Below are 22,983 nucleotides of genomic sequence, written 5' to 3' on the forward strand. Positions count from 1 at the left end.
CAGGGCAAAGGCTAATAGAGTTCTGTCAAGAGAACGCACTGGTCATAGCAAACACTCTCTTCCAACAACACAAGAGAACACTCTACACGTGGACATCACTACAGGGTCAACACCGAGATCAGATTTGTTATATTCTTTGCAGCCAAAGATGGAGAAGCTCTATACAGTCAGCAAAAACAAGACTGAGAGCAGACTGTGGCTCAGATCATGAACTCCTTATTGCCAAATTCAGACTTAAATTGAAGAAAGTAGGGAAAACCACTAGACCATTCAGGTATGACCTAAATCAAATCCCTTATGACTATACAGTAGAAGTGAGAAACAGATTTAAAGGACTAGATCTGATAGAGAGAGTGCCTGATGAACTATGGATAGAGGTTCGTGACATTGTAGAGGAGGCAGTGATCAAGACCATCCCCAAGAAAAAGAAATGCAAAAAAGCAAAATGGCTGTCTGAGGAGGCCGTACAAATAGCTGTGAAAAGACGGGAAGTGAAAAGCAAAGGAGAAAAGGAAAGATATACCCATTTGAATGCAGAGTTCCAAAGAATAGCAAGGAGAGATAAGAAAACCTTCCTCAGCGATCAACGCAAAGAAATAGAGGAAAACAATAGAATGGGAAAGACTAGAGATCTTTTCAAGAAAATTAGAGATATCAAGGGAACATTTCATGCAAAGATGGGCTCAATAAAGGACAGAAATGGTAGGGACCTATTAGAAGTGGAAGATATTAAGAAGACATGGCAAGAATACACAGAAGAATTGTACAAAAAAGATCTTCATGACCCAGGTAATCACGATGGTGTGATCACTCACCTAGAGCCAGACATCTTGGAATGTGAAGTCAAGTGGGCCTTAGGAAGCATCACTACAAACAAAGCTAGTGGAGGTGATGGAATTCCAGTTGAGCTATTTCAAATCCTGAAAGTTGATGCTCTGAAAGTGCTGCACTCAATATGCCAGCAAATTTGGAAAACTCAGCAGTGGCCACAGGACTGGAAAAGGTCAGTTTTCATTCCAATTTCAAATAAAGGCAATGCCAAAGAATGCTCAAACTATTGCACAATTGCACTCATTCACACGCTAGTAAAGTAATGCTTAAAATTCTCCAAGCCAAGCTTCAGCAATATGTGAACCGTGAACTTCCAGATGTTCAAGCTGGTTTTAGAAAAGCAGAGGAACCAGAGATCAAATTGCCAACATCCACTGGATCATCAAAAAAGCAAGAGAGTTCCAGAAAACATCTACTTCTGCTTTATTGACTATGCCAAAGTCTTTGACTGTGTGGATCACAATAAACTGTGGAAAATTCTGAAAGAGATGGGAATACCAGACCACCTGACCTGCCTCTTGAGAAACCTGTATGCAGGTCAGGAAGCAACAGTTAGAACTGGACATGGAACAACAGACTGGGTCTAAATAGGAAAAGGAGTACGTCAAGGCTGTATATTGTCAGCCTGTTTATTTAACTTCTATGCAGAGTACATCATGAGAAACGCTGGGCTGGAGGAAGCACAAGCTGGAATCAAGATTGCCGGGAGAAATATCAATAACCTCAGATATGCAGATGACACCACCCTTATGACAGAAAGTGAAGAGGAACTAAAAAGCCTCTTGATGAAAGTGAAAGAGGAGAGTGAAAAAGTTGGCTTAAAGCCCAACGTTCAGAAAACTAAGATCATGGCATCTGGTCCCATCACTTCATGGCAAATAGGTGGGGAAACAGTGGCAAAAGTGGCTGACTTTATTTTTCTGGGCTCCAAAATCACTGCAGATGGTGATTGCAGCAATGAAATTAAAAGACGCTTACTCCTTGGAAGGAAAGTTATGACCAACCTAGATAGCATATTAAAAAACAGAGACATTACTTTGCCAACAAAGGTCCATCTAGTCAAGGCTATGCCTCTCCAGTAGTTATATATGGATGTGAGAGTTGGACCATTAAGAAGGCTGAGCACCAAAGAATTGATACTTTTGAACTATGGTGTTGGAGAAGACTCTTGAGAGTCCCCTGGACTGCAAGGAGATCCAACCAGTCCATCCTAAAGGAGATCAGTCCTGGGTGTTGATTAGAAGGACGGATGTTGAAGCTGAAACTCCAATACTTTGGCCACCTCATGCGAAGAGCTGACTCACTGGAAAAGACCCTGATGCTGGGAAAGATTGAGGTCAGGAAGAGAAGGGGACGACAGAGGATGAGATGGCTGGATGGCATCATCGACTTGATGGGCATGGGTTTGGGTGGACTCAGGGAGTTGGTGATGGACAGGGAGGCCTGGTGTGCTGCAATTCATGGGGTCGCAAAGAGTCGGACACGACTGAGCGACTGAACTGATACATACACGCGTGTGTGCTAAGTCACTAAAGTCATGTCTGACTCTGTGTGACCCTATGGACTTCAGCCCACCAGGCTCCTCTGTCCATGGGATTCTCCAGGCAAGAATACTGAAATGGGTTGCTATGCCCACCGCTGTATACATACATATTTAAATTTAATTTTTAAAATATATCATTTCTCCCCCAGGGATTTTATTTTAAGGAAAAGCAAAACAAAATTATAATTATTCAAAGTGAAATAATGACTCTGAATCATATTGATGGTTTCTTAATACTCCACACATAGGAAGTAAATAGGATTTTTTTTAAGGAATAGTCAAAATAAAAGTTTACCTACCACAAATTGCTCTATCAAAAAAAAAAATCAAAGTACTCTCTCTGGAGATGGATATTATTTGTCATGATTTTGACCTAGATAGTAAATTAAAAGATTTTCCATCTCTCTAGAGTTATGACCTGATTAATACTTGATCTTTTTTTTCCCCTGGTTTTTGGATCATCTAAGAATGTGAAACCTCAGAAGTATCCCCATAATATTTAAAGGCATGAACACAAAATTTCAGAGTAAGGAGGTACCTTCAAAAGTACTTCCCACAACACCCTCATTTGCAGATGTATAATTAAATTCAGGAGCAGGAATGACTTAGTCCAACTTAGTCTGATGCTAATGTTTTAATAGTTATCATCAGACTGCCTGACTTTTTAAAATTTCTCTTTTAGTTGATTGTCCTGACACCTAACAATTGGGGAAATATAAGAAAGAGAAAGAAATGTTTAGGAAAGTGGGAAAGCTATAATTTTGCTAACAAAGCCAGAGCCAATGCAAATGCATGTCCCTTGTCAAACAGAGCTATCATTATGAGTAGAGGCTCCATGGAAATTGGAAAATTTCATAAGTGGAGGCCTGTTCACCTCCTGTGTGCCAATCAAACAGGAATAATTTCTTAGTTCAAACACACAAAAAAGGCACCTAACCAATGTTGGTTGAACAGAAATTTCCCTGGCATGGGTAGCATTGAGCATCATTAATCATAAAATTCTTAGAACTGGAACGGAGACAAGAGATGGGCTAGTCTAGGGCCTCTCGACTCTTGCACTAGTCACATTTGGAGCAGAATAAGTCTTTGCCATGGGGGACCGTCCTGGACACTGTTGTAATGTTTAGCAGCATCCCTGGCCTCTAGCCACCGCATGCCAGTAGCACCCCAAGCCCCAGGCAAGATAATAATGGCCGGAGCAATTCATCTCAGATAAGAACCACTGCCCAGGCCAGTCTCCATCAATTAGGTTCAGAGTTCACAAATGCACTGGGTAGAACTGGTCAACCACACAATCACAACTAGAACATACACTTCAGCACTCTTTCCACAAAACCAAGCTGCCCTAGTTCCTCTTTGGTTCAGTTATACATCAGAATGAATAAAGGCATCAGATCTTGCCTGAATGTGGTTGCTGAAATGAGAAGTGAAACTAGTCCAACCTAAGAGTACACTGCAAAGGGTCCTCCTGGTAGCTCAGCTGGTAAAGAATCCACCTGCAATGCAAGAGACCCTGGTTCGATTCCTGGGTCAAGAAGATCCCCTGAAGAAGGGATAGGCTACCCACTCCAGTATTCTTGGACTTACTGGGACTTGCCTGGTGGGTCAGACGGTGAAGAATCCGCCTACAATGCAGGAGACCTGGTTTCAATCCCAGGGTTGGGAAGATCCCCTGGAGAAGGGCATGGCAACCCACTCCACTATTCTTGCCTGGAGAATCCTCAAGGACAGAGGAGCCTGGCGGGCTGCAGTCCATGGGGTCACAAAGAGTGAGACATGACTGAGCAACTAACTACACACACACAAGGACACACTGCAAAGGGCCAGTCCTTCTGTGAAATGCAATTCATGAGGGTCTAAGGCTTCCCAAAATCCATTAAGCCACAGATTGAGAAAAACACCTCTATTTTTCTGAGCTTACCCAATGGGATAAATATCACATATACTCATTTTGATTTGAGCAGGTAAAATATGCTAAGCCTCTCTGCTCTACTAGACAATGCTAACTGACAATTCAGTTCTTGGTAAGTGGTTTCTTACCAAATGCATTTTCTGTTTTCAAAAATATTAAAGATATAAAGGTCCATAAAGCAAATTGGTATTTGGAAGGCTGGGCTGCAGTAGATTAAATTTCACTTAGGATGTCTAGATTTGGAGATTACAACATTATTTTCAAAAACTCTAAAAACCTACTAGCTCTTCCATCTCAAAGGAATCACCAATCCTGAATTTACAAATTTACTGCAGATAGCTCTTTTCACACAGCCTTTGAGATAAAGAAAAATACACTTTTAATCCTGTTTTCTGTTTTTCCATATATTTATTTTAAATCACTCGCCTCACTAACCTGATCTCAGTTTTCACAGGTTGGACTGCTGAAGCTGTCTTTGGTTTCTTTAATGGGATTTAAAAAATAGTTTATTTACCAGTCTGAGCTCTCTGCTTCCTTCTGTCCTATATACTCTCTTGGCTGTTCTTCTCACTTGGATTTATCATTTTCTCTGCCAATATGACAAGCTTAAAGTTATTTTACCTTAGATCACAGTGAGGAAGAGAAGGTTCCTAATTCTCTTCATATGACTCAGCTTCAAATTACCATATCTTCCTGTGACCTTTATATTTGTCATCATACAAAGTCTGTATAATCTCACCCACAGTTACACACACTACCATGTATAAAATAGAAAGCTAGTAGAAACCTGCTGTATAGCACAGGAAGCTCTCTGTGCCTTGTGATGACCGAGGGCCAGGGGATGAGTGAGGGTTGGTGTGGAGGAGGTCCAAGAGGGAGGGGATGTACGTATACACATAGCTGATTCACTTTCTTGTACACCAGAAGCCAATACAACATTGTAAAGGAGCTATACCCCAATTAAAAACATATATTATAGTGAAATCCCTAAAAAGTAAAATATCTAACAATCTCTCCAATGGTTAGAGATTGTAACATTTGTTCTAAACACATTAACCTTAGCATTTATACTCAAAGAATATATCCAGTTTTTACTATGTCCTCCTCAAGATGTATTTTACTTGGATTCCATTTCTCATGGGTCGAGGAAATATTCAATTAAAAAAAAGAAAGAAAATCATAAGTCCCTCACCCCAGGTTGCATTTCCTATGTACACTTATTTTGGTTAACTAGTCCCCAAATCATCTTAACAAAGTTTCCGTTTGGGTGGAGATGGAGGCGATCATTGTAGACAGTGTTCTGGTATATAAGACAAAACCATGCCAGAGGCATGTGGTTCTCACCTTACAGTTCTCTGTTCACAGGCTGATGCTGATTCAAAGTTCAAGATGGGTTGAGAGACAAAATCTTCCAAAGTAAAACATATGAATGCATACTTTTTCACAAGTACAATGAACTTTCTAACCTTTGAATAATACTTACTTTGGCTATTACTTAAAATTATTTTACCCAGCTACCTTCACTCTTTTGAAATTCTGTTGAATGACGCTTCTCAGGTGAACCCAACAGAGAATTTTAAATTCTATTTTAACAAAACATTATTTTAGGTACTGTTTCACTTGCCTTTCCCTGGCTTTTCTCAAACAAATATAAAGAAAAAAGCTTACTTTAAAAACGGAATATTCAAAAAAACTTAAATTTTTTAAAATTTATTTTTAATTGGAGGATAATTGCTTTACAATATTGGGTGGATTTCTGTCCTATATCAACATGAACCAGTCACAGGTATACACATGTTCCCTCTCTCCCACCTCCCACCCCATCCCACCCCTCTAGGCTGTCACAGAGCACCAGGTTTGAGCTCCCTGGCTCACACAGCTAATCCCCACTGGCTGTCTATTTTACACAGGGTGATGTGTATGTTTCAGTGCCACTCTCTCAGTCTGTCCCGCCCTCAACTTCCCCACTCTGTCAAGTCTGTTCTCTATGTCTGCGTCTCCATTACAGTCCTGCAAATAGGTTCATCAGTACCATTTTTCTAGATTCCATATACATGCATTATCATATGATATCTGTTTTTTCCTTTCTGACTTCCTTCACTCTGTTTAATAGACTCTAGGTTCATTTGCCTCATTAGAACTGACTCAAATGTGTCCCTTTTTATGGCTGAGTAATATTCCACTGTATATATGTACCACAAACGTTATCCATTCATCAGTTGATGGACATCTAGGTTGCTTCCATGTCCTGGTTATTGGAAATAGTGCTACAAGGAACAATAGGAACATGTGTCTTTTCCACGTGTCTCATTGGTCTTTTCACATTGTTCATATTTTTTGTTGTTTTCAATTATGGTTTCCTCAGGGTATATGACCTAACAATAGTGGGATTGTTAGGCCATATGGTAGTTTTATTCCTAGTTCTTTTGAGGACTCTCCATTGCTGTTCTCTGGGACTTCCCAAGTGGCACTAGTGGTAAAGAACCCTCCTGCCAAAGCAGGAGACATAAGAGATGCAGGTTCAATCCCTGGGTTGGGAAGATCCCCTGGAGGAGGGCGTGGCAACCCACTGCAGTGTTCTTACCTGGAGAATCCCATGGACAGAAGAGACTGGCAGGTTACAGTACACAGGATCACAAAGAGTCAGACCCAGCTGAGGCGACAACACATGCGCACACACATACTGTCCTATATGGTGGCTGCATCAATCTGCATTCCCACCAACAGTGCATGGGAGCAAGAGGGTTCCATTTCCTCCGCACACTCACCAGCATTTATTGCTTGTAGATTTTTTGATGATGGCCTTTCTGACCAGTGTAATGTGATACTCATTGTATTTGAATTGCACTTCTCTAATGAGTGAGGGGCTTCCCAGGTGACGCTCGTGGTAAAGAACCTGCCTGCCAATGCAGGAGACCTAAGAGATCTGGGTTTGATCCCTGGGTTGGGAAGACCCCCTGGAGAAGGGCATGGCAACCCACTCTAGTATTCTCACCTGGAGAATCCCATGGACAGAGGAAGCCTGGCGGGCTACAGTCCATGGGGTCCCAAAAGTCAGACTTGACTGAAGCAACATTGAGAGCATCTTTTCATGTGTCTATTAGCCATCTATATTTCTTCTTTGGAGAAATGTCTGTTTAGGTCTTTAATTTAAAAACTTTTTAAAAAGAAACTTAGCCCTCCAATTAGAATTGATAAAGATTTAGATGTAATGAATACAACTTTTTATTCCATAGACCTCAATCTTATCAGATGTAGATAAAAATGAAACTAAAGGTTAAACTCAACCACAACAAATAACAGAAAAAGAGGAATATAATTTACAGGAGAGGCTCTAAATATGGTCATGGTCATCTCTCACAAATAAAGACATCTGAGGAGTTAACAAAACAGGACATATTTACTTAAAGTTTTCATATCGTCACTGTTTCCCAGTAGATTGGGGTACAGTCAGATGCTACGTATTCACTATTTGTTAAACTACTGATGCTTCAAAGCTTCACTGATTTTTAGAATTAAGTTGCTTAACTAATTATTAGAAGTATTCTGTCTATTATGATAGAATTGACAAATAGGTCTTCTTTATGTGTTTGTTTTAAAGCAAGTAAAAATCTAAGATTCCTAATCCTACAGAAAGCAACAGAAGGGGACAGAAGAAGTCTCCCTGAGCCACGCAGACCCTGCAGCCCTTAGCTTCTGTCTTTCTTGATACATACACAAGGCCAAGAGAAAGCTTAAAGCAAAGATAATAGTAACAATAATAGTAAATAAAAGGGAGAGGTAATAGCCTAAGTTTGAAGAAGGGAATCCTAACTGATTATATCCAGGAGGAAAAAGTGTGTATTATCTCCATAGGACAATTTTTCACTATTAAAAAGTTTTATTGCGCTGATGATAAATTATCTACTACATATAGTACATAACCCATATATGATGAATTGTCTATTATCTATTACATATAGAGGAGGAAAGAAGGAAGGCATGCAGGAAGAAAGGAAGGAAGGGAGGAGGGAGGAAAAAAGTAGGAAGAGAAAAACTCACAAGGACTTCATCACATGAATAAACAAAAACAACCCAGTAAAACTTGGAGAAGCCGAATCTCTAACCCTAACTCTTCAAAAACAAACGTAACCCTGCAAGGAATTTAAGTTCTGTCCCCTCAAAGCTAGTCACCAAATCACTTACTCATTTCTAGGTCTGAAAAGGTTAAACATTTTAATCTGAAAAATATTTCCTAATAAAATGTTAACAATGATAAAAGATAATTTTACGATAAAAGAGAGTGAGCCACCTTCATTGAGAAATGTTGAAAAAGGTAGCAATTTGTGGCAAAAACAGAAGTCATTCAGAATAAAAGGCAGTATTATCTAGCTCACCTTTTGACACGGTGAGTGTTTGCTCAGTAACTATAAAGCATGGGTGACATGAAGAAGTGCAGGGGACGATCACAGTAAAAATATAATTTGATGAATAATTAGATAGAAATCTGAAACTCATCCACATAATCATCAAAGTTGAATGTTAGACAGATAGTTTGGTAGGGCAGTAAGATGGCTAAGAAAACTCAGAAGTAAAAAAAAGAATGTAATGCTACAACAAAGAAAATTCCCTATAATCATCCTTTTACGTTCTCTATGGCATGAAGGAAATTCATTAAATGATCATTTTCACACAAAAACAGGCAATTTTCCTATTGAAGCAAATTAGAAGGAAAATAAAATTTAAGAGGTATACATGCTGGAAAGCATTCTTTTTCATTTAAGAGAAAAGAAAAACATTTGCAGGAAAATCAGATTAAACTACAATATCACCCCCTTTTTCAATTCTGTCCAAAATATTTTTCCTCTATGGCTTCAAGAAAGAAATGATATACCTAACAGTATGGGTTGAATTACTAATTTATAAAGAATGAGAGGAAAATATTTTATACATGTCATATAACTGAGGTTAGCAATTGCTTTTTCTACGAAGTTGAGACTCCAATGCAGAAATCACTTTGCCTAATTAAATACATTAAATGACCAGAAAAAAATCAATATATTTTGAAAACTCACACAGATAAACAAAAAACCATTACTCTCTTTAGTATCTTTATTTTCATCAGTGAATTGATTTTCTAAACCTTTATGTCTTCTGGATGCCCATTTGTCCAACCAATTCTGTTAATTATTTTCCAACCCAATCTTTAGTTATTAACAAAACTATGTTTCAAAGTACATCGTCATAGTTTTATATACATATGTGGAGTGTTGAAGATATTCTGTAAGAACTCAAAAGGACCACAAATTGATATAATAGTGGATTAAAAGGTAATTTCAGAGAAGCATAAGCTTCATTCAGAAGTGTCTTTGTTTAAAAATCCATCTAATATAGAATGGTAGTTCCTAGCCTATGCCATTTTGATGCAAAAGTTGTTGATTAATAAGTCTCAATGACTCAATTATGCATTTGGTTTCAAACTTTGCTTTTAGTACTCAGAGGATATCTCCAGGCAAATTTTCAGTTCATTACCAGTTCAAAAGACTGCCCTATTGTACCTTCTGAAGCTACAGTAAATACATTTCCATCTGGTCTCGTCATCTTTGGTGTCTGACATTTTGTAACAGAGAGTTTTGAAATCATATTTTATGGCACTGAAGCTGCTAGGGGAAATTTATTGACTTAACAATCCCATTCAACATTTCCTGTCATGTGGAACTGTCCCCAGGACAAGGCAGATTAGTGAATACGAGCTGCTTCAATTTGGCTCAACTGGCAGGCTAAAGTATTTTCCATTACATGGATGGTTGAGATCAACTGAGTTTGGAATCATTCAGTTTATTCTGTGGCAGCAGTGAAGGAGAACATAATGGTGACCAGAACTGAATCTGAGTACACTCCCTCCTGTTAAGTTCTGATGAAGTAGCCACAGTGAAATCAAATTTTTACTGCTCAATTTATTGTTTAAGGAACTCTCAGCATCTACACTTGTGAGCTGTCTTTTCTATCTGCCTCCATTGTAGACTCTGGCCGCAATGAGACAGAGGTTACAGCTCCATGTAGAGGCCAACTGATAGCATACATAGTTTCCTGGTTTCCTATTATATGCATTTTTCCTCCCCTGCAAAGTCAACGAAAAAAACAGGGAAAGTATGGAATTCACTTTTAAGTACTCTGTTAGACTTCTTTGAATTTTGATAGTCCGCTGACACAGAAGTTAGGATACACACAAGAATAAATTGGTTGAAAGAAAATATAAATAAGTCTATGTCTGTGGCACCAAAATACTTAACAAAAGAACTAAAATTGTCCACTAATTATCTGAAAATACATAGGTTTATGGTGTATATAAATAGAGCTTTAAACTTGCTATATAGTCAGGAAAAGCTGTGAAAAGACTTGGCAACTTCTTTTAATGAAAATAATTTCTGACATCTGAAAATGGAATTTATCATTCCAGAGGAACAGTAAATTGTGATACTGTACAGGAAGATTAACTTGACATTCTACAAAGAATCTTGTTTAAGGTAAAATGCATAAATTTGAAATTATACTAATAAAAAAGAATACAACTTTTACTTTACAACATTAGATCATATTTAAAGAATATATTGCATGGATAATATGTGAAATTTACTTTGTGTCAGCATTTTATCATATAACAATAGATAACTTTTATAAATTTTTATAATAATCCCTTATTGTCTAAAATGTCACATTAAGCCTCTAAATGATTAGTATCATTAGATATCTAATGAATGCTTTTACTGATGATGGAAATATGCTTTCCTAACAGGAATTTCCATTTCTTTTATGTGCAAATTTAGTGAACACAACCTTACATATCAATAGGATTTTTCTAATTTAAATTGAGGGCTTATTTTTTTTCTGTAAAATGGAAAAAATTGCCTCTAATAATCATTTTCAATGATATTAGTGCTTTCTAAAAATGTTTAACTTATTGAAATCCTATCAGTCTTCACAAAGTATAAACAAATAAGCAGAAAATATTATCATCTCCATTTTATAAATAAAAACTATAGCTAAGCATGAGAAAGTATTTATAATGAACTTTTTCAAGACTTTGAGCCTGGTCACATTCTTAGATTTTAAGTAACCCAGATTTTAGAATTTGAAGGATCCTTAAAAACTTCATCAGAATGCCTCATTTTATGCATTAAGCGAGATGAAACATCTTGCTCAGTGTCATAGAATAAGATGAGATATTTCTTATGTTTCACAAATATGAACAGAATTTCTATTTTCAAGAATTGGTTAGTTATCATTTTCAAACTAAATTTTAAAAAGAGTACAGGACTATATGTTTCTTTGTAAGTCTATTCTATTATAGATTACCAAATGTGGTGGTGATCTTGCGTTTCCTGGTTATATCCATAAAGGTTTCTGGATTGTTTGCATTGCTTAAGCATGTAATAAAGTTTGAGATATAAAATATATAACCTATGCCTTGTGTTTGAAGAAGACAAATAAAGATGCAAGGTTTCTCTTTGAGATAATTTATGAAATTTTATACTGCCGAAATGTGTATCTTCATATTTTTCCCCAATATCTTATAAAGCATCATCAACAACTTTCCATTATACATTCTCCAACAATAGAATATATAAGGGGAATTTACCTTTTTAGTACTTAAACAAACAAACAAAAAATACCTTAAAATAACTTAACCTCCTATTTCCTACCTAGTACCACTCAATCTAGGGGATCACGTCATCTCTACTAAGTTGATAGGAATCCAAACAATAGATCTTTTGTCAAATGTACTAATATACCAAACCTAAAACATTATGTCACGTCAAAAGGAAGCAGTATTTTAGTAACAAGAATGCAACCTCTATATCACTCATCCAACCAGTGACTCCATGATGTCTTCATAAAAAGTAATGTCTTGATCCCCAAAATAATACCAGTACTAGGTAGAAAAATTTTAGACAAAAGCATTTAAATACTTTCAAATATCATCCTGGAAATACTTAAGAATTTTTATTATGCAGAAAAATGGAGCTTTTTTTTAAAATTACTAAGGCTTTTCCAATCACATAAACATTTTCTTGCACACACTATATTCATTAGGGCATCTCTGCATTTTGTACAGTTATTTATCCAAATATCAAAGACTTTTTCATGTGTACACTCACCTGCTCAGGCAAGCAGTCACTGTCATCCTCCAGGTATTTACTGAAAGGGTTGGGTTCATAGACTTCCTCCTCTTTTTTCAGTAATATTTTGGATTTTACCGGTACGGGGCGAATTACTCCAGGCTTTGTCTTCATGAATGTCAGTTATTTTTTAGAAATAAAGAAAAAAATACTATTAAAATGAATACATAAATGTATTCATTCATTCAAATGTTCTTACAGCAATTATTGTTTTTAATCTATTATTTTTAATTTTTAAATAATTTTATAAATACATAAATAGCCAGAAATCAAAAGATCTTAACTAAAATAGCTTTAGTTTTAAGTGACCTGTTACACGGTAATCAATTAAAAAAGATCTACTATCATGATGTTCAAAATACCAAAACATCTTCATCTGTCTAGTCAAATATCCTTACCAGCACTTTCAGTCAATAAATATTTCATTTGAAAAATATTTAGTGACAGCATCCTCAGTGCCAGGCAGCATACTCATTTGGGGCATGATAGGAGAGATGAATTTGGTACAATTCACCAAGCCAATAGCAACCTTCTTTTTCTGGAAACTGCCCCCGGCCCCCGTACCCTAAAATCCCAGAAACCATGTTCAGACTCCCTATAATGAAACCAGGGGTGGCGTTCTGACCCGAGAGGGTAGAGGCTGGGTAGCAAACAGATATTTTCTCCCAAGAATATGGAGCAGGGCTTTAATCTGCTGTGTAGTCATGCTAGGAGATTGAAATGATACTATGTAAATTTGGGAGCTTTGGGAAAGCCTTGCTCTGCCATAAAAGCAGATCTGATGAAATCAAGAAAAATACAGCAAAGCATAGGGAAAGGCAGCCGGCAGAGGAGACACACTTGAGAGCTTTCCAGAATTGAATTTCAAAACATTCCTGGAACCAAGCAGGATTTCTGGTCTGAGACGCCCTGAGACTTTCCTTTTCTTTAATACAAAATTCCCTTTTTTAAACTCAGGTTGACTTCGACAACTTGCAATCAAAAGAGACTGAGTGAATAGGCCAGTCATTCAAAATTCATGAATTTGTACCCAACATCAGTTTGACAGGAGAGGGAAAGGGAGAAATCTAGTTTGGGGCAATTTCAAAATGATGTTTCACAAACACAAAAGTCTTGTTACACTGTAAAATCTCACAAAATGATGGATAAGTTTACAGAAACATCCCAAACAAGAATTCAATAAAAAGTTCTGACTTTTTTTCTGTGTGAGCACTTTGCTGTAATCACTCTTATCAGGTCCATTTCTTTTCAGAAAATAGAAAATTAGCTCTCCTCAGTCCATGCTGATGCTCACTAGTTAAGCCTTAAGGAAGAAGATCTATCTCGCAGCCGTATAAGCCATTGGTTATGTTTTGAGGCTTGAATAAGTACCACTCGGCAACAATTTTTTTCAGCTCATATTTTCCCAGGTGACTTTCATTTCTATGCCAACTGAGGAAATAAAGATTGAGGAAAGTCTCTATCTTCCTCAGGCTGCGCTGGGAAATATCTCCCATTTAAGAAACTGATTTCTTTCCAGAGGGGAAAAGTAAGCAAGTATTAGGTTGGTGCAAAAGTAATTGCAATTTTGCGTTATTGAAATTTGCTGTTTGCTATTGGAATGCATTCTCAAATAAATGTGGTTATGTTATACATCATTTTAATGTGCATTTCTTGCTTTATGTTTTTTGCTGATGACTTACTACTTGCTGTCTATTTTATACTTATTTTAGACTAGGGAAGTGATTTTAGACCAAAAGCAAATTTGAGCAGTTTTCTTATTCAAGTTCAAGATGGGTTGTAAAGCAGCGGAGACAACTCACAGCGTCAACAATACACTTTGCCCAGGAATTGCTAATGAACATACAGTGCAGTGGTGGCTCAAGAAGTTTTGCAAAGGAGACGAGAGCCTTGAAGATGAGGAGTGCAGTGGTTAGCCATCGGAAGTTGACAGCAAGCAACGAAGAGCCGTCACTGAAGCTGATCCTCTTACAACTACATGAGAAGCTGCTGAAGAACTCAGTGTTGACCATTCTATGGTCACTTGGCATGTGAAGCAAATTGGAAAGGTGTAAAAGCTTGATAAGTGGGTACCTCATGAGCTGACTGCAAATCAAAAAGATCATCATCTTTAAGTGTTATCTTCTCTTATTCTATGCAAGAGTAACGAACCATTTCTCAATCGGATGGTGATGTGTGACAAAAAGTAGATGTTATACAACAGTCAACAATGACCAGCTCGGTGGCTGAACTGAGAAGAAGCTCCAAAACACTTCCCAAAGCCAAACTTGCACCAATAAAAGGTAACGGTCACTGTTTGGTGATCCACTACAGCTTCCTGCATGCCAGCAAAACCATTACATCTGAGAAGTATGCTCAGTAAATTGATGAGATGCACTGAAAACTGCAATGCCTGCAGGCAGCATTGGTCAACAGAATGGGGCCAATTTTTCTCCATGACAATAACCAACCACATATCACACAACCAGTGCTCCAAAAGTTGAACAAATCTGGCAACGCTACAGTCACCTGACCTCTTGCCAACTGACTATCACTTCTTCAAGCATCTCAACAACTTTTTGCAGGGAAAATGCTTCCACAACCAGAAGGAGGTAGAAGATGCTTTCCAAGAGTTCATCGAATCCTGAAGCATGGAGTTTTACACTACAGGAATAAACAAACGTATTTCTCACTGACGAAAATGTGCTGATTGTAATGGTTCCTATTTTGATTAATAAATATGTGTTTGAGCCTAGTTACAATGATTGAAAATTCACAGTCCAAGATCGCAATTACTTTTTCACCAACCTAATAACATCCAATTATATGTGAAATTGCACAGTTGAGTATACACATCAGAGTCATATCCTCCAATGAACCAGCACGAGAAGAAAGTCCAGGCAGCTACTGACTTCTACAGCCACCTGTAACGGAGAAGCCTGATATCTCGGTCATGATGCAAAACTGTCCAGATTTCAGGCCTCTCTTTTCCACACGACTTCCTATTACATTTCTCCTTCCTGCTACTTCTATTCCTGTTCCTTCTCCTAATTTCCTCCTCCTTTGGAAAGTAGGAAATCAGTACAACGCCAGTACTTAGGGTTTACCAGGTTCTAAAGCCAGCATGGAATTTTAGGAGCTAAGCTTGACAGCAGCAGCAGAAAGATGAAAGCAGAGGTGAGGAATCTGACTAGAAGCACTTGATATGCTAGAAGACTCTCCCTGCCAGGAAAACAAGATCCCCTGGTCCCTGCATCGCTAGCAGGTTGATGTGTTGGGTTATCCTGGCCTGGAACCTTCCACTCAGATCATCTCTCTCGGTTTCATCAACCTCCAGGGTGAGTCCAGAAAAGACACTCTTCTGGTTGCTTGGATATCAAATATTAATAGCTTTAATATCAGAATCAGTTACTTATGTTTCATATTTGTTTCTCTACCCGGCCTTATGCTTTATGTTGCTATGAATTTCCTGAATCTGATGGTTGTCTGACCATTGGACAATGATTCTTTCCCTATATTTTCTACTTCAGATTTTCTATTTTCTATTAGAAAATAGAAAAATATTTCCTAATTATAATTAGTCTAATTAGAAAAAAATTTCTAATAGAAAAATATTTTCTATTTCTCTATTTCAGATTTTCCAGGTGCTCTCTACTTGGACTCTGTGTCCCTAGTCTTGGTCTACCAGAAGTCTCTGAATTATCCTCCTGCTAGTTTGCTTCCTTGGTCTCAGAGCTGTTGCCCCACCCTGATTCTTCCATTATATTCACCACCTCTTTCTTTAATCCTGATTTTTTTTCTTTTCCTTTTTCCTGCACCTTAACTTGGTGTCACTCACCAGTCAGCATTTAAGGGACAGGGAAGTCAACTCCAGGCAAAAGAAGACTAAACGTAGTTTGCCTCTGACATTGTTCACACTTCCCACCCTATCACCTTTACCCATACCTTCCACACCTAACTGTGTGTCAGGTTTTGGTCAAACCGGAACTCAAACCTTGGCAGCCCAATTCTGAACCTCACGCACTCTCCATGAACCATGGTACACAATCAGTCCTGATCATGGCAGGCCTCTGCACCTGCTCATACCATTCCACTACTGCTCTGAAACCTGCCTCAAAGGTTGAGCACTCATTGTAGATAGTGACACCATCATTATTCCGAAGACTCCGATTCCATATATTACAGGCACCACATTCAATATGTTAAATTGATTATCTCAGTTCCTCTTCTCAACACCCTGTGAAAGATTCAGAATCAGTAACATGCCACAGCCATGCAGTTAATATGTGAACAACTCAAGATTTGATCCAAGTCTGGTCTGATCATAAGCCCAGGATTTTAATTACTCTGGATGCTTCATTTTTAGCTGCTAAAGAATTGACAGATCCAGCTAGACTCACGAGTGATACAAATATCATTCTAATGACACCAGGAAAAGTCACTCCATCTAAGTGGAGAAACAAAACAGGTAATAACTCCCCTTCTCAGCACAAAGGACACAGGAAAAAAAATAAGAAAGTTCTTCAAAAAGGAAATTTCAATGTACTGCAATGAACCTCTTGAGAAATGATTTACACTGTACGTAAGACATTTTTTTTCTCTTTTAGAGCTATATTTTGGGGAAATAATTGCTAATCTTTTCATTCCTGCTATTAAAATATTTTCCCCACATTCAGAAAAATAGCATTATCATTGTAGAAGGGATGATCAGATATTTTATTTTTAACAGGAACCAGAATACTATGATTTTGATTAGTTCTTACAAGTTTTAAAATCTGAGAAACTCATTAGAGCCAGGTGAATATGTGGGCATTTAGTGGATGGATACTCTGCCTGTTTATATTCTTCTTGACACAAATTCCAAGAGTGCTAGACTCCAACAATCACAGAGAACTCTACTCTCCATTTGCCTTGAAGAGCAGAGTAGCTCATACAGTACTGATAAATTCTCTGCTTTAAACTAAAATATAGCTGACTTACAATGTATTAGTTTCAGGTGTACAGCAAAGTGATTCAGTTACACATATACATATATAATGTACAAATGTAATTATGTATGTATTCTTGACATTTTTGTAGTGCCTCAAAGACAAAACCACCATTGTCTTAGACCTCTGAAGCATCCTTCTATCAGATCATCTATCAGATGCTCCCTGGGGCCATTTTTCCGGTTGAGATCTAGTCTATGTCAGGAAATGTAGTGTCTACACAGAGGTGAACAAGACATACCTCGTGTTCTCAGAGGGCTCACAGTTCAGGTGAGTTAAGCACGTTACAACCTCCGTGTAACTCAAGCCACATCACTGGACTCCCCTCAAAGCTCTCTAACTCCACCTTCTCACTTAGAATAAAAGCTAAAACGCTTACAGTGCCTGAAGGGAGACCTACTCTTTCACTTCCCAAACAGCCTCCCCTTTCCTGTCATATCTCCTGCTCTAGACCTTCTCTCTCCCTCACTGTCCCCTCTGGCACACACTGGGTGTTCCCTCCTCTGGAGTTTGAACTTGGCCTTCACATTGTCTGGAACTTTCTTCTCCCTTTCTGGGACTCTCTTTCCATTCTTCAAGTCTCTGCTCAAATGCCACCTTATTATTAGATAGGTCTTCTCTAGTGATCTGTATAAAAGATCTTATTTGCCCTATTATTTTTTTCCATCTGACCTCAGTTGACATTTATTTTCTTGCTTCCTCCACTAGAATGTAAGCTCTGTGAGGCCAGAGATCATTGTTTTCTTCACTGTTATCCTTCTAACACCTAGAACTGTGTTGGGAACCTAGTAGATGCTAAATAGACACTTGAAGGATGAATAAACTAACTGACAGGCAGAAGCTCAATATGTAGGCTATAATCCAACATCAAAGCCTTAAAAAGTTTTGACTGCCCATTTAGTGTCTCCTTTCATTTTTCTCAGACTTCCCAGCTGGCACTAGTGGTTAAAAAAAGAAAAACCTGCCTGCCAATGCAGGGGATATAAGAGACATGGGTTCAATCCCTGGGTTGGGTTATTGCAGTGCTTTTGCCTGGAGAGTTTCATAGACAGAGGAACCTGATAGGCTACAGTTCATGGAGTTGCAAAGAGTCAGACATGACTGAAGTGACTTAGCATGAACACATTTATTTTTCTTGGACTGACTTTTTGATTACAGTATAACCAAGGAAAAGGGAACGTTGCAAGACAAAGGACCCACACTACCTTTCACCCCTAGAGAACTAGAAGAAAGAATGTGGGTTGGTGAGCTCCACCCTCAGAGATGAGTAGAAAACAGAAGTTATCATCTTTGGGATACAGAAAGTCAAGACCAGGGACCACATCTTTAAGGACTTTGCAAGATTTTAACTCTATTTTTTAAAAATAATTTCTTTTCCCCCATTTGATTACAGTGATAAGCAATAAAACTATCAACACCAGGAGACAATGATGTCATGTTCTTTGGAGAATTTGAGAGTGGGTGAGACTTGGGAGATCACATCTAACTCTATTCTTAGTCTTCACGGAGAAAAAGCCCAAGAGATGCAGTTTGTGGAGTCCCAGGGCCTGGAGGCAGGTTTTAACAGCCTGTGGGGCCCTGGTTCTGCTGTTCATACTCATCACTTATCCTAGACCATTGTCACTTCCGCACTATAAAAAATAGACATTGTCTCTGTCCTTTGGAACTTACAACTCTATGACAACAGGTTGGTATTGCCTCTGGCTGGAGACCAAAGTTGAAAAGTAACTGCCAGCACTGATCTAGAGATTACATTATATAGATACTGCCTTCTTAGAACAACATCTTCCTTAAATTAACTCCAACTAGCAGACTGTGTTTTTAATTGCCTTTGACTGTAGTAGCAAGCTCTCGGGTATGTGATAAGAAAACAAACAGCAACAACAACAAAAATCAGCAAGGAAGTAATAGAACATAGAAAATTCCACGGGTCTGGCTGGGAATTCTACTAATTTGATGGATCTGAGGAGTTTGTGAAAGTACCGTTGCTACTTCTTTTAGCCATTTGCTTCTGTCTTGCCTTTATTCTCCAATGCTTTTGTTTTTGTTTTTTAAGTTACTGGGACAACAAACTCAAAGAAATGCAAAAACATTCTAGTCAAGATTGTTGACAAAAGCAACATTTTCTAAACTATTTAGCTGATTCACTTGTTCAGTTAATAAATGTTTAATAACTCCAATTCTTTTTAAAATAAAAATGTTAACGTGCTTGTAGCAAATACTTAAGCTTTTTTTCTCTCAAAGAAATATCTCAAATTTTAAAACATTATAGTACGAAGTGAAGCTTGCAAGATTGGGGGGAGGGTGTGGACAGATTTCCCATTAGCTGCAGGACTTTTGAGACATGGTAGACTTCAGAGTGTTTTTCATCAGAATAATGGAAATAACAATTCTTGCCATACGAAGTCACAAAGTGACTGTACACATCTAACAAGATAATATGCATGACAGAACTTTGTAAAGAGAAAATAACATAGAAGGAAATAGAAAAAGAAAAAAATTCTTTCCTTTTTCTTGTTTTTGTATTTATAATTCAGAGTATTGATACCAAAAGATCTTGATTACCCAGGAAAATGTTTATCTGATCAGCTTTAAAAAAAATGTTTTATGGTTTTATGGTTACTGTGATAGTTGTATTACAATAAACATACACAGGATTTCAATAAGCATAAACCATATGCCACAGCTCAGAAAACATCTTTTGACGTGTACACAACATAGATTGGCCAGATTGAAATATCTCAATAGTTTAAAAAAAGCCAATAGCATGACTCAAACCTGAGGAGGCATCCATGACAAATGCTGTAGCACTTAAGCATGTTGTGTCAAGGCTAATTAGTCAAGAATAAAGTGCCTTTAAGCTTAAAGAGGGCATCAGTTCTACACAAAAGGTTTCAGGGCTGCAATTTCTGAACAACAGAGACCTCAAGGGCTCTTAAAAAGAATAGTCATGCACCACGAAAACCAGACACATCAGCGGGCTTTCAGAGCTGGGAACAAAACATATAAAGGTTAAGTACGCTTCTGTATAATGTTCCAGTAAGATGCATTTTGCTCTTACGTGTATGTAGTCATGTGGTTTATTAAATTTGTTGTTTTGTTCTCTCTAGATTCAGTGTTCCATCTTGGGCAACAATGAGCATTTTGCAGTGGCATGAAATTTCAAAAGCAAAAGCCAGTGTCTTCTAACCTAGGTTCCCATCTAACTGCCAAAGAAGACCAGCGCTTACCCGTTGTGTTGAGCCCACCCTGTTTCCTTCCTCAGAGAAAAGAGACGCCGCCAGCCTCTGTTAATACTGTGATGACTCAGTCCAGGAATTAGGAAAGCTTTATGAAGGGTCAGCCTAGATCTTGGATCTTCCTTTCCTTTTGTTCCTTTTCTGATGCCAAGGGATTCACTATCCATAGGTGTGAAGCCTCAGTACCCTACTGGACTCGACCCAGTCCCTCCTTTTCAGGGAGAGATCATATGCGCCCAGTGAAGGTCACGCTTCCATAGAGTCCTGATTTCCCAACAGCCTTTTTTTTTCCTCCCTGAATTATCTAAAATCAATAATGATTCCTTTTTAAAAGTCGCACAACAAAGATGAGCATGAACCCTGCGATCATAGATAATCTATTCAAACTCGGTGACCCTGTTTCTTTATCTGTAAAATGGCCACAAAGTAAATCTCAAGAGATAATATATCAAGACTTTTTGTGCAATAATAGCCCCCCTGACTTAGCGACTAAATGACAACACCCCCAACTCCATACAGGATTACACTGGCAACTTCACATAGTATGATATGTGAGTCTTACAATAACCCCTTCAAGTTGACACAGCAGTTGTCCCAAACTCCATTTTCCAGATAAGTATTTCCAACACACTCTCGTCTCTAAGTCCCTTCCCAGTTTTGATGTACTATGTTCCTGTTTAATAGAAGAGAAACAGAGACATAGCTGGTGAATAAGTTTCAAAAGGATCCCCAAAACACTTCTTTCTGAGACTAATATTACATAATTTGGCTTGCAGGGTAAACAGTGGAAATATTTTAATAGTAAGGGGCAAGATCACATTTCTTTTCTTCCTGGCAGTGTTGAATTGGCACAATTACAATGTAAACAGGTAAGCCAAGTTAAAAAGAAAAAGAAAAAAGAAAAAAAAATGTTTGGTTTTTTCTTGGTCTGTTCTTTTTGTTTATATTTTAATTGAAAGATAATTGTCTTACAGAATTTTGTTGGTTTCTGCCAAACATCAACATGAATCAGCCATAGGTATACACACGTCCCCTCCCTCTTCAGCCTCCCTCCCACCTCCCTCCCCATCCCACCCCTCTAGGTTGTCACAGGGCCCCTGTTTGACTTCCCTGAGTCATACAGCAAATTCCCATTGGCTACCTGTTTTATATACGGTAAGGTAAGTTTCCACGTTACTCTCTCCATACATCTCACCCTCTCCTTCCTTCCCACCCCCACCCCACCCTGCCGTGTCCATCAGTCTGTTCTCTCTGTCTGTGTCTCTGTTGCTGCCCTGCAAATAATTTCATCAGCACCATCTTTCTAGATTCCATATACATGTGTTAGCATATGATATTTACCTTTCTTTTTCTGAAGTTAAGTACTTCACTCTGTATGATAGGCTCTAGGTTCATCTACCTCATTAGAACTGACTCAAATGTGTTAGTTTTTAAGGCTGAGTAAAAAGCTAAAGCTCAATAACAAAACGGCTTCTGTATTAAGCTTAGGCTATCATAGCGATCCATCATTTATTTTCCCTTCAAACAAATTATTACATTTCTCCCCTAAAATAGGAGTAAATAATTTTAATTAACTGCCTATTTCATGCAAAGTGTACAATATTTATTTACATAATTTAACCATAATCTATCATATGTTCCCCCAAATTTTGTTTTCCTGTGTTATACACATGTTCACACACGTATAAACAAAAAGCAATACATATACATGTGTATTTGCCATCAGAATTACCTGTAATATGGCATTTATATGCATAGCGTATATTACAAACACACACATATAAATGTGTGTGTGTATATATATATATATATACATATTGGTTTTTCAAAGGTATTTTTATTTACTCATTTTATTCAGAACTTCACCCTAAAGAGAATTCATAATGGCAAATACTGGAAATCCACTCATAAAAATGAAAAATTATAATTTAATTCATAAATGAAAATACTTAAGGACAGAAATATTATAAATTCTTTAAGAAGCAAATCTATACAGTATCACTAGTATGTGATTATTTCTACACTATTCCATATTCAGGGAATGTAAGTACAGGGTTAATGCAATGAGATAGAAGTCAGTGATTAAAGTGAATAATTGTATCAGTCCAAGAGATGTTCTTTTTGTGTGTGATAGCTTGCTTGAGAATAATCACTTCACAAACCTACCTAGATCTCAAGTGCATTTGGGGATTAAAACTTAATTTAAAACTTGGCTAAAAAGTTCCTTGAACCCTCTATAGAGAAGGTCTAAAGTAAATGCAAAAAAATTATCATCAACATTAGTTAAAGCAATGCTTTGCATTTTTTCCCCTAGAGAACACAGGAGTCAAAT

At 37.8% G+C, this 22,983-nt stretch overlaps 1 protein-coding gene across 50 annotated transcripts in view; it reads right to left on the reverse strand.

The window, feature by feature from the left end:
- Window positions 1-22,983, reverse strand: part of MLIP (muscular LMNA interacting protein) — a 277,308-nt gene that overhangs the window by 51,037 nt on the left and 203,288 nt on the right. For all 50 annotated transcript variants that reach the window (XR_014062029.1, XR_014062031.1, XR_014062028.1 and 47 more), the window contains one exon: window positions 12,425-12,553. Coding sequence is in view for 46 of the 50 variants with exons in the window: in XM_081519837.1 (XP_081375963.1) it covers window positions 12,425-12,553 (129 nt within the window). In the remaining 4 variants the exon portion in view is untranslated. The remainder of the gene's footprint in view (window positions 1-12,424; window positions 12,554-22,983) is intronic.

The sequence above is a fragment of the Giraffa tippelskirchi genome, chromosome 8 (assembly GCF_054371585.1).
Source record: "Giraffa tippelskirchi isolate mGirTip1 chromosome 8, T2T-mGirTip1v1.2.pri, whole genome shotgun sequence".
In the NCBI taxonomy this organism is placed as follows: Eukaryota; Metazoa; Chordata; class Mammalia; order Artiodactyla; family Giraffidae; genus Giraffa; species Giraffa tippelskirchi.